The 17159-nt window shown below is 37.3% G+C and overlaps 1 protein-coding gene across 1 annotated transcript; it reads right to left on the bottom strand.

Moving 5' to 3' along the window:
• Positions 1-713: 713 nt before the first annotated feature.
• On the bottom strand, positions 714-15296 carry LOC108443670 (tumor necrosis factor receptor superfamily member 5). Its single transcript, XM_017724460.2, has 8 exons — positions 14818-15296; positions 14282-14407; positions 13294-13446; positions 11921-12014; positions 8888-8964; positions 6438-6551; positions 4499-4597; positions 714-1043 (listed from the first exon to the last, which is right to left on the bottom strand). The coding sequence occupies exons 1-8, from the start codon at positions 14885-14887 to the stop codon at positions 859-861; spliced, it is 918 nt and encodes a 305-aa protein (XP_017579949.1). The 5' UTR covers positions 14888-15296; the 3' UTR covers positions 714-858.
• Positions 15297-17159: the final 1863 nt, after the last annotated feature.

Consider the following 17159-nt stretch of genomic DNA (forward strand, 5'->3'; position numbering starts at 1 on the left):
GACTCCCACAATAACACAATGCTGCCAATGCTAGGAGGGTGAAGGCAGCACATGCTTCCTCTGAGACCTGTAAAACCAGCCACCACTTCTTTTTGAACTGCCGCTCACGCAACGTCACGGGACAGCCGAACCTGCTCGGAGGAACGCGCCAACTGCCAGATCTGTTACGTCAGCTAACTGACGCCTGCGCTGACTAGCATCGCGTTGAGTGATGGGGGGAGAAGGAGGGCCATCCTACCCACCCAGAGAGAGCGAGGCCAATTGTGCTCTCTTGGACTCCTGGCTACAGACGACTGTAGCATCACCAGGGATCATACTTGCGATCTCCTGATGATAGGGCCAACGCTTATACAGTTGCGCCACACGGGAGCCAAAATCATATTTTTCAAAATATGATATCAGATGGTGTTTATCCTATATATCAGAAATGTTAATTATTTCCTTAACTTTAAAAAAGCTCCTTAAAAGAACTTAATAGAATTGTTTTGGTTAGACTATTGTGTCCCGTTTACTTCTCTTGAGATTACACCAACGAGAACCTTCCACAGTTTTGTAAACATTAGCCAGAAGACACTAACCACATTTACAGAAATGAAACACTGTCACAGTGTACGAGTATAGGTGATACATATCGCCTGGCTCCACTTTATTCTAATTGTTGGACAATGTATGCTAATAACTTCATATGAATGCATGCAAAGAACTGAGAGAGGTTTGTAAAAAAAAAAGATTTATTGTACAGAAATAAGATTGACAAAGGGAACAAAGTATCTGTCAAAATGATGAATTCATATAAGAATGATGCGTTTAGATTTGGTATTTGTGATAATGAACTGATTGATATGAAAACAGACGTGTTCAGGCTCCAGGCCACTCATCCTCTTGCGGTTCAGACTGGAGAATGGACGGGTGGACACTGGTGTTGAACCCCCCACACTCACACTGACTGGCTGAATAGGCATATTTCTCTGACGCAGTCAGTGTTGTCAAGGTAATGCCATCACAGTCCAGACAGCAGTCCTTTGTGTTGGGGAAGATTTCATCTGAAAATCAAGTGAGAAATCCTGAGTTGCACAAGATGGTCTAACCACTGATATTACTTCTAGTGGTCTGATCTGTGGTCTGATTTCTGGTGGTGTCAAGCTTGGTCTGATCTATGGTTGCTCTAAACTGCTGTAATGCTGCTGCTGATGCTGTTGCTCTTGCTGTTGGATATGGAATCAGGGGGTCAACATTAAAGGGGGATTCCACTTATTTTCCAAAATGCATACTTAAATCATTAAGATTGTACACAAAGTCCTTTTATTTTACTGTTGCATATATAAAAAGAGAAGCCATGTGTAAGTGGATTGAGATAGTGAATAAATTGACTGTATTGGAGTGTAGACATCACATGGTTCTTTTTACCACCACTGTCAATTAATTTACAGTGACACATTTCACATCAAGCCACTCTGAATTATGTTGTCTACAATCGCAATGATTGAATTATGCAGAAATTTAAAAAAATTGGTGAGATTCCCCTTTTAGCTTCATTTTGTTAATGTTACACGGGATGTGGAGTGAAATATGATGCTGGTCAGCATGTTAAGAGGTGAAGGGCTACTGCAATGTGACCGATGTAATTCAGTTTATCTGTACTGACATTAAACAAACCTTACCGCAAGTTAAGCTTTGACACCACTTAAAATCACCACTTACTAAAATCAGAACACAGCTTGAATTAAGTTTTTTTATTTTAATTGAAATGCAAACTGCCATTGCTGTTTTCAAAACACAGAGCTGAACGACTTCCCGTCATGAAACCATATTTTTTGTTTTTTATGATTTTGATCTGCGGGGAGTTGAGCCGTGATGAGTGTAGACATCAAAGAAAGCTACATTGCTAAATTATTCCAGTGCACTGAATTGCACGCATCACCTTATAACAAATGATATCACTTTCTTAATTCCAGTCACTCTAATTTTAATATTTCCAAGAAAGCTGTAGCAAAGCTGAAAGCAAGAAGTAATGGCAGAACTGCTTAGTTCACTATGCCAGAACAAAAGGAGAAGTGTAAAGAGGTGTTTGACTACCACAGAACTATTCCTTCTTACATGAGTATTTCTCTTCTTTTCAGCATTTATTCAGTTTGTAAGGGTTGTAGGGTTGGGGCTTGTACATCAACTTCATACCCACCTCTGTTTCTTAGTATCTGTGATACAAAATTCTCTATATGTGATATTAACCATTGCTAGAAATGTGGTGTGATATTGTAGGCCACTGTGTAGGAAAAACCATGCTGCTCTTAGGGACTTTCAGTCCATATTCTCAAGTTTCATTTCCCATTTCAGATTATGACTATTGAAGTGAATAATGAATGAAACGTGCACTGTCTGATATAAAAAAAAAATAAAAATGCAATGACCGTTAGTAAAAGATCTCATTTAATGCCTTTTCATTTAGTGTTTATTTAGTTTTTTATTATGAGAAACTACCTATTTCATTTAGACATTGTTTGGAAAATAACACATTTGGATTTCTGTGTAGACAAAATTGGTTGCAAAACCCGCAAGACTTAATTTGCCAAGATGAACGTTTTGAAATGTGAAACTATATTACTTAATTTTAAAACTGCAAATTGCGTTTAATTTTATGATGCCATAAGTTGGGAAATAACCTGTGCTGAATTGTCAAAGTCAGGAGTTTAATTTTACAGCCTTACTAGTCTTTGTTGTCTGTCTGGTTTGCAGCAGGCCCACGTATGAGACTCAGTCTTCAAAAGGCATTGGCCGATGGCGTAGGTGCACTGTGTGTAGGGGAGCAGCAGTTGGAGTTACTGTATTTGCATTTGTGGTGTGAGATTGTTCCCCTGCACACACACGTATCAAGCTGATCTCACTCAGGCTGAGCAGTGGCGCTGACGTCAGCTCATACTGTAACACTTTCAGTCAGCCCCGCTCATTCCGAAACCCCAGTTTCAGCACACCGCACTGTGGGCTTTGCCATCCAATGTCAGTGTAGCATGTTATCAGGCCACACAAATTCATATCACTGCTGTGATAAAAGCTTTATCTACACAAGGCAGTGTTCTTAGTGAAATTTTAATCCAAGAAATTTTGAAACATTTCTATTGATGCATTCATCACGAAATGTTCCAACAGAGTAAAGGTCTGAGCAGACATTTTCAAAATATATTTTTCTGAAATACGGGGGAAAATGGACTTGGATGGAGGATTTGATCTGACAGCAACTTGCATTGACCTTGTTTCAGAAATAGGCCTGTTACTGTGGTTCTGATAAGATCATGGTTTGTAGTTTAAGGTTATGCTAATGAAACAATTGCGTCAGATGCCAAGGCATCAGATTTGAATGAGACGTGTGAATACAGGAATGCACGCAGATAATGAAAAACTACTTTTAAAAGCCTCTTCTGCTTTTATAGCTGTCTGGAAGCTTTGTGTCTTCCCCCAGTTCTCAGAATAGCAGTTTGCATGTACAGACAGACAGCTAAGGGCCGGAAACATAGTCAAATGTAGACAGTATCTTCACTAAGCATAGACTTGCGTACGTGTGTTTGTCCAGACCTTGTACCAGAGGAACACCAGAAAAAACAAGGAGGAGGGGTAAGTTATATCTATACAGACAGGAGACAAACTAAAGGGAAACACTGCCATAAAATGTCTTGGTAATGTGATCAGCTTCAAGGCGCCTCATAAGTTCTACACGTCTCTGGAGCTGCAATCAATGGATGGGACACTTATTTCAAAAGATGTTCCTTTAAGTAATGCTTTGATGATGGTGGTGGAGAGCGCTGTCCAACACATTTCCCCATTAAATGTTCAATTAAGTCTAGATCTGGTGACTGTGCATATGATGATATGATGCATATGATCCCATCAGGATAGAAGTGTTTCACAGGTCAACGGAGATCAGTCAGACTAACTTTGTATTGATTTGCAGTGACTCTTCCCTCTAAGAGGACCGATGGACCAAAACCTTGGCTGCAATATGTCCACCACAGCATCTCAGAGCCACCAGACCCCCTCACTGTAGGGGTCAAGCATTCTATGGTGGTGGTGCAACACATTACTGAGATAAGCTATGCTGGTTGTCATATGATTGGTCTCCTGTCTGTATATAGGTGTTTGTAAAAGTTTGGGCTTACCTGATTAAATTACATCTTTTGTTGATTCTCCAAGTGCATATAAGTAAACATCCTCTACAGAGAACTCACATCTGCACATTTTAATGTATAATTACTATGGCATATTTTATATTTTATGCCTAGTTTTTTTCAGAATATATTAAACTGATAAATATGACATGTTCTTGCAAAACTTGATTTAACTGTGTTCTCTGTAGAAAGTATGTTAACTTATTTTCACTTAGAAAATCAACAAAACACAGTTTGACCAGGGTGTTTGCATGACTCTTCCACATATGGGACATGATTTATGACTGCCTGACTTCATGTTTATACAAAAGTGTTTGTGTATATAGAGGACACCAGCTTACCTCTGTGAAAGAACGGCTGTTCAGGGCTCCTTGGGTGCTTAATGATGTCTGGAGGGAGCACTGGTGAGACGAAACTCTCGGAACATTCTGAAGTTCTCACTGAACACATAAGCAGCAAGCAATTTAGGATTTCACACAGATGAACATCTCTAATCATAATGGTGGGAAAGTGGCGATGGGCAATTGCTCTGGTCTTATTCACTTTAGACTGGCCTCTTGTTAAGTTCTGCATGGTGTACAGAGTCTTTATACATTTTAAAGCTCTTAATGGTTGCACCCCAGCATATTTTACCATTGAAGCATTAAGGTAATGTGTGTGTTCATCAGTGTTTTAAATCAGCATGAGTTGTTGTTCTTGTATGAGTGAATGCTCGAATAGAAGGATGTGGTTTGATGTTGCTCTTCCTCGCAGTATTTATCTGCACCCAGAAATCTGTAAGAGCTCACACACTGCTCCAAAAGAGAGGGAAAGCAAGTGTGTGTTTTGCTCTCTTAAGTCACAGTTGCTGTCCACATCCTGTGTCACATCTATACCATCACTTCTGTCATTACTGTTAGTGCAGACTGAAAACTTGAAATGTGTAATAACACATAACATATATATCAGTGCATTGCATTAAGAAAGCTGGTGTCTTGAAATCGCATTATGTTGAAATTGATATGTAAAGAATGAATTGAACTCTTTCCTAAAGAATAACAAAAATATAAATTTTAATTTGTATATCGAGAAAAGCTGCATCAAGGCAAAGGGGGGTATATTTTTAAGAATTAAGAATGTACAATATAAGGTAAAATAAAAAGTTTTGATCTACCACTTTCCTCCTTTTATGAGTCTATAGATGTTATATGTTTTGATGTCTTTTCTGTTATTCTAAAAGGCAGAAAATAATGATTAGTGCATTTAAAGAAAAAGATGTGTATTATAGCTCTTTTGTTCCAGTACGTAACAGTGTAATATTAAAAGAGTGAACATTCTTCCACTGCAGCCTTTACTGATACTTCCTTTTGGTTCTTGTGGGAACCTGTGGGTACAGTGTGTGTGTGTGTGTGTGTGTGTGTGTGTGTCAGTGTGTCTGTGAGTGTTTGTAAGTGGCTGCGCAAGAGCGTGTGTGCGGGTGCCTACGTGAGCATGTGCGTCAGTGTGTGGGTGGTTGTGTGTCAGTACGTAGGAGAGAGAGAGAGAGAGTGTGTGTGTGTGTGTGTGTGTGTGTGTGTGTGTGTAGAGAGGGAGGAACACGTAATGACCTTTTTAAAGGTTTGTCTTTTTAATTTTGGCCCATTTCCCATTTCTCAAATGACAAAAAGTAAGAGCGCTTTTTGGACAAAAGCATGAAGTTCATTGAAAAACTTCTAAACTTCTTACTAGAACTTGTTACTAGAAAATGATATAAAGGATAGATTATTATTATTATTATTATTTAAATTTGATAAAGTTACCAATGTGTGCAATTTTTTTTGTCCTTGGAACAGAAACAGAAAAATCATCTGAAGTGCAGACTGCAACTTGGCAAAAGAAAATATAAATTAAGTTCAAAAGTAATGTATTATGTAATGCTGCAACCACAACAATAATAAACGTAGCTAAGGGCTGTAATTATTTCATATTTTCTCAGAGATAGGGGTGGGCGATACGATAGTATTTTATCGTTTTATGATATAAAAATTTGATTTTAGTGCAGCATAGTTTGTAAAACATCGATTAAAAATCATTGTAATGGTAGGCTTTATTATTATTATTATTATTATTATTATTGTCATAGTGTTTTATATATGGCCCTATAGGTTCTATAGGCCAGCTTATTAAATCTTAAAAGAAGTAAATATTGTGATGCATATAATGTATCCTGAAAGTGTCCTGAAGTATTGTGATATATTTCGCCGTATCATACACCACAACCTTTCATGTTACTGCATTAGTAAAGTGTGATGGTTAATGTACCTATTTGCTGTGATTTACGTTTAGTCCTCCAATAAAGAAGCCCCACAAGAAGGCAGATGGCTACTGTCATGATTATCCCCAGCAACAGACCCGTTGAAATGATGTAGGGACAATCTATAAGAAGCAGAAGCCATATCATCACCTCCAATCATAATAAACACAAGAAAAAGTAGCTATAACAAAGCAAAAACAGCACATCACACAAATCCAGGGACATCATACTTAAACGACAGGCATGTTCAAATGTTAGAGCACCCTTGGCCAGTTTACAGGTTTTGTTGATTTCCTGAGAGAAAAGTTACTCATCCTCCACAGAGAACACACTTCTGCACATTTTAATGCATAATTACCATTTCCTGAATTTAACATATTTCAAAAAAATAAAACATTCATAGACACAGATTCATAAACACACTGTAAATTCACCGTTATGTTAATAGCATGGTGGTTTGCTTATGTGTAAATGGGGATTGTCAGTGAGTTTTACTGTGATGTGCTATTATCTTATTTACATATCCAGTAGCGATTCATAAAACAACACAGTCCCACACACTCATTCAGAAGACATTTTTTTCTGTTTGGTTGGAGCAGCATTATTACAAATCTTCTAACTGCTGAACAGAAGAGAAAAAAGACTGCAGATTTCAGATTGGCAGATTTAACTGGCGCTGTACTTAAAATAACCTCTTCTTTCTCCATTTATGATGGTTCCCATTTATTATAAGGAGTTTTAGCTTTCACTCATATTTTTTCATTTACAATGAATTTTACAAACAGGTGACATTTACTAGTAAAGATTAATTTCTTAGTTTTTTCTTCAAATTTTTATAGTTGATACTTAATATTTAATTTTCACATTTGCAAATCAAAGTCCGGATATCAATTAATTTTGATGTGTAAATTGTATTCCTAAGATAGGAAATAAAAGCTGAAATGGCTTTTCATTGAAATTTTAATTTCAACATGTTCATTACACTTATAATTGTACTAAAAATACCAGTTGTTAAACTTTAATATGTTTTAGTAAAAATTATTACTGTGATTGTAATGAATTGGAAAAAGGCTTGAATTATGTTTCTTCTTATCATTATTTAATTGTTTAATTGATAAATTAACTAAAATATGATAACTTTACTAAAATATCATCCTCCAATTAAGAGTTGACTTTTAAGATGTTATAATCTAATTTTCCCATTTTGCTATTTTTATGTATTAACAATTTACTATTATGGTCAGCATGTCTTCTCTGAGAATTTGTCGAACTCTTGAATTATAATATTTTTTCCTTTGGTTTCATTTCTTGTGGCAGCCAATTAGAGCTTCACTTGGTATGGAATTTTAATATGTATGAGTGCATGTAGATTTTGAATTTTGATTGCCTCTTGCCAGGATACCAGTGGAAATACCACTGTGTGAAAAGACTCCAGTACACTAATAACTGCCTTGGTGACTTCATGAATAGCTCTTCGCATGAATAACTTTTTGACTTTATGAATAACGTTTTGTGTGACGGTGGGCTTTTACTGCCGAGTTTTATGAGTCTGAATGTGGCCAGATTTATGGTACACTTTCTCTTTCCTTTTTCCAATAACCAAAATTGTTTCTTTGTAAAGAATGTGTATTTTCACAAAACAAGTCATTTGTTTAAACCATGTGTTTAAACTTTTGCATGTGGCAGTATATACACTTCAGAAAATGTACAAATGCACATATTTTTTCCTCAAAACAAGACCCTGCAGATTTCAAGTGTGCTTCCACCGCACACCACACCAAAACAAATCCTCCCATAATGCACTGGGGTTTGGAATATACCCCATGTGATTTACATCACTCTTACGGTGTTGCTGTTTATTGTAGTGATTGCACGATTCCATTTTTTCTTTTCTCATACCAACACTGAGACTAAAACCCTATGCTAAAAGAACTACTAAGCTTTAAAATGAAAGGTTTAAAATGTTTGTATGTCATGCTGAAACACTCTACTACTCCACCACGTTATCATGTGACATCATCACGTTACTGATATTACCATTTGACCTGCTTTAATTTGCTTTGTGTTTTCCGATAATGCAAGGAATTCTGTGCTCTTTCATTATAGATTTGTAACAGAATCAGTTTGAGTTCATCCTTATTTTTCCATCCTGTATCTGTTCCTGCATATTCTGTCCATATCAGTACAACACTCTGCCTCGGATCCAGCCCGGTATTGTTTTGAGTCTAGTATGATAATACAGTTCACAGTATGTGGTTTTGAGTGTAGTAAGAGTAGTCACACTCTGCATCTCCCACTCAAAAGCCCTAAAACCTGCTCTGTATAGACGGCAGTGCTAGCTGTTTAGGAGACAATGTGAATTTTCCAAGATATTCCTGAGATGAGCGGCTGTTTAGTGGCTCTAATTAGCTGAAGTACAGAAGAAGGGTTTGGTGAGGAATGGAGTTGTTTTACTCACTCTGGATGAAGTCTCCACATTCGGCATCTGTAGTGGCCGTGCCAGGGGTCAGCAAATGGCGACCTAATTCCTCACAACTAGCAAAATAAAATAAGCAAGAATACATAAGTGAGGCCAGTCCACTGCTAGACTGATGACAGCCAGTGAACTGTGTGTAGAAAAAGCTAAAGATGAAAGACAGACAGAGAGAAATGATCTAAAGACTGAATACTGCTGAAAAGACTGGGCAGCAGCTTTAGTGCCTCACAAACCATTTTAATGAAAGATGGAACAGCATAATTCATGTAAGCCATCCTCTGGTGTATGTGTGTGCCATGTGGAAAAAGAATGTATTCCAAATGTTCATGTCAAATATAATTTTTCGATAAATGAAAATGTATTTTTAAAATAGATTTTAAAAAGATTTGTATTTGTTATTATATTTTTTTCAGCTGTATGTAGTTTTAACAAAGCTTACAGATATAACTAAATATACATGACCCGAATGAATGATACGTTTTGAATTGTGCTTTGCATTAACCATGTATGTATGCAGTAAGACACTCACACAACATGTACTTCAGATGAACAAGATATGCCATGTTAAGGCTTGATTTGCTAATATTTAAAATGAAGATACTGGAAAATACATTCATTTCAACAGATATTCCAAGCAGCAAAGCACATTAGACAAGTATTTTGTCTATTTTCATACATTTGCAAAAGTATTTAAGGAATACATTTATATGCAGTTATTTGTTCTATGGTGCATTTTATGTGGAATATTTCACCATACATTTTGAAATAACTTTATTTTTAAATATATATATTTTGTTCATATGGCACTATATTCTGAAATGTATTTTAGTGTTTGGAAAGTATTTTAGCTTGGACTGCAATTTGTTTGTAATGTAATGTAATGTATATATCTAAAAATGTGTCCATGTATTTTTTTCTATGTAGGATGGTTCTCACTACTAACACTTGATCATATTAACATACTCTAAACCTGCGTTTGCTAAACCAGTAAAAAGGTATGAAACCAGAAAATAGTATGAAACTGTCACTGGGGTAGTACCGGTCTTGTCACTGGGGTGATATTCTCAAGGGTATATCTCAGTGACTTTAGTCAGAGAACATAACTGTATCATAATCCATTGAAACTGTATTTTCTAAGTTGACTCCACACACCTCATCTCCAGGCGTTTTATTAAATTATTCATACTTATTTAAGGTTCACAATTGGACCCTGAAACCACTGAGGGAACATTTACATTATTTGCACCTTGATAGATTCACAATAAGTTTATTTCTAACAGTGTAGGTCTAGGCTGGTCAGCTCAGCTAACAGACTACAAAGGTCCTCCAGAAAATTAGCCTAGGCTTTAATCTAAAATATTCAGTGACCCATTCACTGTAAAGGGGCACCATATAACAGAATACAGAATGGGAAAGTAAATAACGACCACGCTTGGCGCTAACCTAAAGTCAACGTGGACCAGAAGTCATAATGCGTTTGCCTTCTGTACTGTGACACATGTCAGAATGAAACACAGTATGACTGAGAGTCTCTGAGATAACTCTGTTTTCACTCAATGACTAGTGGGGGTGGTGGAAGTGGGAGGTGATATAAACGTGATATTATTAGTTTAAGGGAAATTCCACTGGTTTTTGAAAGATTCTGCATAATTCAATTGCCGAGATGTAAACAAAGTCATGCGGAGTGATTTGATATGAAACGGTGCATTGTAGGGAAACAGATTTAGAGGCAGTTTACAAGGGCTGCCCAAAGACATCTCATTGTTTTTTTTTTAATGTTTTCCGATTGTTCCTCGGAGACCTGCACGTATGTGTTTGTAGGTGTCTACCCACCAGCCTGTGTTTTTATCAGTGCATTCATTATCCTGGCTGTAATAAACAATAGCCAAAAATGGTCCAATTTAACTGTAAATAAATTTTATTGCCAATAAAAATTCCTGGTTGGTACATCCATAAGGCACCCTGTAAAAATGAAAAGTCAGCTCAACTTAAACTTATTACTTATAATAATATTATTATTACTTATATAAACTTAAACTTATTACAACTTAGTAACTTATTACACAGCATTTCTTAAGTTAACTTGTACAGTGAAGTTCCTCAAACTCAACTCAAATGTCTAAATTTAGTAAAAAAAAAATCTTCTTGACTTAAAGTTTTTAGTTCTGCATCTGAGTTAAATAAACAGGAAATATACATTTCAGTTTCTGCTTATCCCATTAGCTGGGACACTCGCCATTACACAGTTCCACCAGGTATTTCCTCTCCTTGGGCTCACAGATAATGCCTGCAGCATCACTAGGGTTTGAATTAACAATCTCCTGATGCTGGGGTGAACGCTGAAAGTTATTTCAGATTGTTGTTTGTTTTTCTGTTGCCTAAGCGTTTACTCCAACGTCAGATGAGTTCTAAACCCCAACAGCGGCACAGCTCCCCATAACCAGGAGCCCAAGAAGAGAAATGCCTGGTGTGACTGCGATGGATCATGTCCCAAACAGTGAGGAAAAGTAAAAATATGTATTTGGTCTTTAGTATAAATATGTATTGTTTACCTAAATGAGATGCAGAACTAAAAATGTAAATTAGGAGGACTTTTGGCAAAGCTAAGAAGTTAGAGTTGCGTGAACTTTAGTGTCCTGAAGTTGAGTTAACTCAAAAAGAAAAGAAAAGCTGTGCAATAAAGTGCCATATAATTTTAAGTTGAGATGATTTTTTTACACTGTAGAAGTGCAGATTCCAATGCCTTGATATAGGATGTAAATCCAATGTAAATATAATTCATTGTTTTTATAATTCATTTAAGTAAAGGTTATATGAGAATGTAACCTTGTTCATCCTGTGCTAGTTTCAGAACAGAGCTTACACATCATGTCTGACCACCATTCTCAGTGTCTTCATGTGTGTGTGTGTGTGTGTGTGTGTGTGTGTGTGTGCGCACAGTTGTGTTTGTGATTGATTGTAGAGGTGTGTGCATGTGTGTGTGTGTGTGTGTGTGTGTGTGTGTGTGGTCCTCACTTGGTGTGATTGCGACAAGGTGTTTTGTAGTCTTCCACGTCACTGAAGGTTCCTGTTGCGCAAGGGCTGCAAATGGTGTCCTTATAACTGGTGTCTGGAACAGAAGCATGTCTTATTTTATTCCCACTGCTCTGCTTTATCTCCTTAAATCCTAGATTTAATATTCAGTAACTGCTGTGAGACTAAAATGTAAGATATATTTACAAGTGTACAGAATGAAAGTTTGGACCCACTGATGAATCTTCAGAAGACGTGTAAAACTGAGACCTCAAGAGGATTTAATTTGGTTACTTTTTAATTTTTTAAATTAAGAACAATTAAAAATGAAGCACTAAATACTCTGAATTTGACAGGAGATACTATTTAAGCACTCGTGTAATATCTGAAAAATAATACAATCTTACACCAACACGCCAAGCATTCCTCTGTTTTTACATTTGAAAATAACCATAGAACAGAGCATGTCTATATTGAATATCTTAATAACTGATTATTATCTCTTCTACTATTCATAACATGCATTTAGATCAATGCATCACAATAGATTAATGCATTTTTACAGTCCTCATTCTTAAAGTGTAAAACAGTGGTCTTTAGAACAGCCCACATTTTTGTTTCGTCAAGCATTGTGAGGTAGATTGCAGATTGCTAATCTGTGGACTGTCTGCAGCACCCTGAGGGTCAGTTTGGCTTAAGGGGTTAAACAGAAAAAGCACCTGGGTGGGAAATGAGTGTGTGCTGGGTTTGGATCAAAATGTTTCATATCATTTTTTTCATTTTTAATACAAGAGCTTCACATGGTAAATAGACACTGCTAAAGCTTCAGAACAGACCGTTTTCTCTCCAGTCCATCAAGTCTATATATGGAAATTAATCTGTAAATCAGCCCATTTTCAATTAATTGTTTTTGTGATGTGATGAAAACCCTGCACAGTTCCATATATCTGCCTATTCAACCTACAGCAATTTAGTCCCACCTATTCACACATAAGTTATAGGGAACGATTTTTCACTCAGACTTTTTTTAAATGTGTCAGAATAAAGTGCAGCCAATCAGAACAGACATCACTTACATATATCAGTCAAAAAGGTACAGTGACAGAAACAGGCAATTTGATTGTAAGTGATAAAGACAGGTTGTAAAATAGTCAGCTAAAAAGAAATCATGACTGTTTTGGCACATTAACCTACATAGTCATCATATAAGAAGCTCTGGGTAAAAATAAAATGCAAAAGGTATAAGATTTGGGCCTGTAAGCATTAAATGTATTTAATATGCAAGGAAGAATCATAGGAACATCTGGAGAGTGGAAATGAAGTAATAAAGTGTAGCGATTGAGTGAGTGTGTGTTTGTGTGGGTTGTGAGACTCACGTTGAACAGATACTCCTTTCCCTGGTGGGCAGACTGTAACTGCAAGGCAGTGATCACAGTGACCCAGAGCCCTGTCACTACAGTAGAAGCCTTCTTTACACCCACACTGTTGGTCACTGTGCTCCTGACATGGCTTTAGCACGCTCTGATTTACTGATTGACCAAAAACATACAGAAGTAAAACGGAGGAAAGGTAAAGAGCAGAATCAGTAACACCTTTTCAGAAGAAGAGTGGTAGATTGGCATCAAAAGCCCTGACTTATCAACTTATTTTCCTTTACATCTTTACATTTTCCAGTTTTACACATTTTAGAATAACAGTGAAGGCATCAAAACAATGAAGCAGCACATGTAGATTTAGGCAGTGATCAAAAATGTGTGAATCTTCTAGTTTAGATTCTTTACACACTCTTGGCTTTTTCACAAGCAGCCTCATGTGCAGCCACTTTAGGCGCCTCTCCAGCAAACTTAAAGTTCCTCATATGCTGAGACCTTGTTTGCGGCTTAAAGCTACTTGCTTGGGACAAAAAAGTTATGTTTAATATTTTTGTTTTGGAGAAAATCTCATACTGTGGCAGACAGTAATACTGATGGTATCGAAAAGATACGTATCCTAACATTTCTTTGTTATGTTAGAACAGACAAAAAAGCCACTAGTACTGCATAAAAGAATAAAAACCTAATACATTTTTCCAGTGTTTTGCTCTTTCCAGTCCAGTTGTGCTCTCATCAGTTTGTCAGTGTTATTTAAGCACTGAGAATGTCTGTGATATGTTCAGAAAAGCATACTGTGACATAATGTATCATGATAATGATAAATATCATTACACTGCCCATCCCTCAATGGCCTTCAGATCAAAAAGTCTAAAATATTATGAAAAGCATATATTTAGTCAGGTGTGCTTTTCTTAATGTGTCAGGGATTTCATTTTTTTATGATTCTGCATGTTTGTTCCTTTTAAAGGCCTTTAGAAATAATTTGACTTACCAAGGTGGCACTGCCTGCATGGCTGACACTTAAGCAGATAGTTTGTCTCTGCATTGTAGAAGTCATGAGGACACGTCTTGCACTCTGTTTTCGAGTTGTTGGTGCAGTGAGCTGATAAATATTTGCCTGTGGAAAAGACAGACTGATTTCTGCCCTGTTACAGTAGTAAATTAACTGGTGTGGTTACATGGTATTTTCTCTCTCCTGTTCTACATTTCGGGACTTTTAGTTTAAGCTGCTGTATTTCCTGCTTTGGTGATGCTTTCAGGTCTCACATAACAGCTTTTATTTTCACTTCAGTCTGTTTAGGTTTTTGGCGCCAACAGTGTTTTAATCTAATGTTGAATTTCTGCTCTCATTGAGAAAATGTGTAGAAGATAAATAGTCCAAATGCAGAGACACAGGACATAACAGCCGTCCTGTATATGAGGGCTTAGAAGATATCAATGTATAGTATGAAATCGTTAATATTGCACTGTACTCAACATAATTAGCTTTTAGAAAATATTCTCAGGATATTTATTCATTTGTCTCACCTTTTGGACAGTTGTCACAGCATAGTCCATTATGCTTATGTTGGTCCGGGTGGCAGAGGTTGGTGCTCATTGCTGGACCGTCGGCTGGCTTTGTCTTTACCTGCTCTTGACCTCTTTCTGTCACTACAACGGTTCTACAGATATTTAGTCCCTAAAAGTTGTTTCCTGAAATACGTTTTTTTGTGTTGGCTTTAATTTCTTTCTCCTGTGCTCTCTTTCTTTTTAGTTTGCGCTCTTCAGTTCTCCACCACACCGCCGTTGTGTTTTACATTCTTTTTGTCGTCACTGTTCTCTTCCGTCAGCTCAGCCTCTAGCCACTTTGTTCTCTCTCTGCGTCAGCTTGTCCAGCCACAAGTAGAATGAGCTTATGCTCTTGTGTTTCCCCTCTCTCTTTTTCTCTTTTTTAGTCTGTGTTCTCTTGCTCTCTCTCTCTCTCTCTCTCTCTCGCTCTCTCTCTCTTTCTGTCTCTCTCAGTTCTATCTCACCCACACCTTTCCCCCTCACACTGTTCTGTGGAAACCCCCACTGCCCCTTTCCTCTCCTATTCATTCGCTTTCCTTCCTGTTCAACAATAACCCCCGAGAGAAAGAGTTTGACATACATACACAGAGATAGAGAGAGAGAACATGTGGTGATGCTCATGACCTAAAATGGCCAGTGGTTTAAATCTTTGAACACAGTACTATACCATGTACAGTAGTGTGCAAAAGATTTAGGCAGACATGAAAATTGTTTAAGCCTGTTTATCTCAGCAGTGTGTTTTTGCACACTAAATGACATTAGAATAAACACAAATAAACAAATATAGTAAAGCATGACAAGAAAATCATAGATATCTTGGTTAGAATATCACACGTTTGGTTCCTGACTTCTCACTGCACTCCAGCCATCGCATGGATCTGTTACATTCCATCAACAGCACACCTGATTTAATTTAATGAAGGGTTGAGTAGCTGAAGCTGAATGTCTTGGATGATACGGAAGTTGAACTGAAAAGGACGTAACACAGATATGTGAACTCCTCTTGTATGGGTGATTATTGATTTAAGACTTCCAAAACATAAATACTCAACTCTGTTTGTCTCTCGTTTGTTACAGACTGTGATACAGTAAGAACTTAAACTGCTCAACAAGCCAGACATTTTTTTCCACATCTCATTCAAACTGAAGCTGACTCATTTCCTGCAGATATCCAGGAACGACCCTCCCTCCACATCCCTGCCCAGTGCAGCTCTCACTGTTACCTTCCTAAGAATTCTCTCATCAGACCCAGCAGTAACTCCACTCACATGCTTAAGTTCACACTTCGTTTTATATCAATAACTTGTACACAGCACTTAATGCAGATAACGTATTTGTGTAAAAGTTTGTAAACACCTGCTTAACCAGCATTTCTTCAGAAATTCAGGGTATTGACAGGGAGTTTGCTGCAGTAATGGTGTCTAATCTTTGGGGTAGGCTTTGGGGTAGCCTGAGGGTAATGATTAGTTCTGGATCACAAAAGGTACTGCAGTTCATCCCTGAAGTACTGGATTGAGCTCCATCATTCCAGAGGACACAGTTCCACTGCTACACGGTCCATTGCTGGGGGGCTTTATACCACTCTAGCTAATGCTTGGCGTTTGGCTTGGTGACCTCAGGCTCCAGAGCGTCCCATTCTATTGGCAATGCTTATTTTATGCAAATACTACAAGCTGTATGTGCTCAGTTGAACGGCAGTGTATCATTAATGTTTGCAACTTTAAAATCACCAGATTCCTTCAGTGGCTGTAGATTTAACCAATGTGTGATGCCACAGACGTTGTGGGTAGCAGTCAGTCACTTTTACTCATCTGCACTTAAGAACTCCTTTATGAATTTGTCTTTTATGAGTATTTATAAGGATCTTTACTTCTGCTGTGGTATTTTTGTATAAAAATAAAAAAGCAAACACAATATACAAATAAAACCAATTTTTCTTTCAGTTTTGTTTTAGATCTTCATATTTTGTCTCAGGTTCCTATTTTGGGTTTAATTTCATCCTGTTCTGTTAGTTCAGCTCCTGGACTGCTTGACTGTTGCTCACATCTCTTTAGCATTTTATATAAAGACTGAAGGATCCCAAACAGACTTCCGTTTCTATGCTGATGGAGACACTGGATATTTAGAAGTTCCTCAACAGTTCTGGAGTTTTTTTACTTGACTTTCAGTAGCTAATTCTTTCTAATTCCACTATATTTCACTGCAATAATACTGTTACTGGATGATGAATGGATCTTCTTCCTACCTCTGATACTGCTGACTCTGATCCTCCTACTCAACCCCTTTTCTGACACATCATTCAGGATATTGGCCACAAAGCA

This window comes from Pygocentrus nattereri, chromosome 3 (assembly GCF_015220715.1).
Source record: "Pygocentrus nattereri isolate fPygNat1 chromosome 3, fPygNat1.pri, whole genome shotgun sequence".
NCBI lineage: Eukaryota > Metazoa > Chordata > Actinopteri > Characiformes > Serrasalmidae > Pygocentrus > Pygocentrus nattereri.

Excerpts from the sequence above, each read along its gene's own strand:
- LOC108443670 (XM_017724460.2), bottom strand. The coding sequence starts at position 14,887 with ATGAGCACCAACCTCTGCCACCCGGACCAACATAAGCATAATGGACTA. Across the intron at positions 14,408-14,817 it reads CTGTGACAACTGTCCAAAAG|GCAAATATTTATCAGCTCAC; the intron begins GTGAGACAAATG and ends TCTTTTCCACAG. Across the intron at positions 8,965-11,920 it reads CCTTGTCGCAATCACACCAA|TTGTGAGGAATTAGGTCGCC; the intron begins GTGAGGACCACA and ends TTATTTTGCTAG.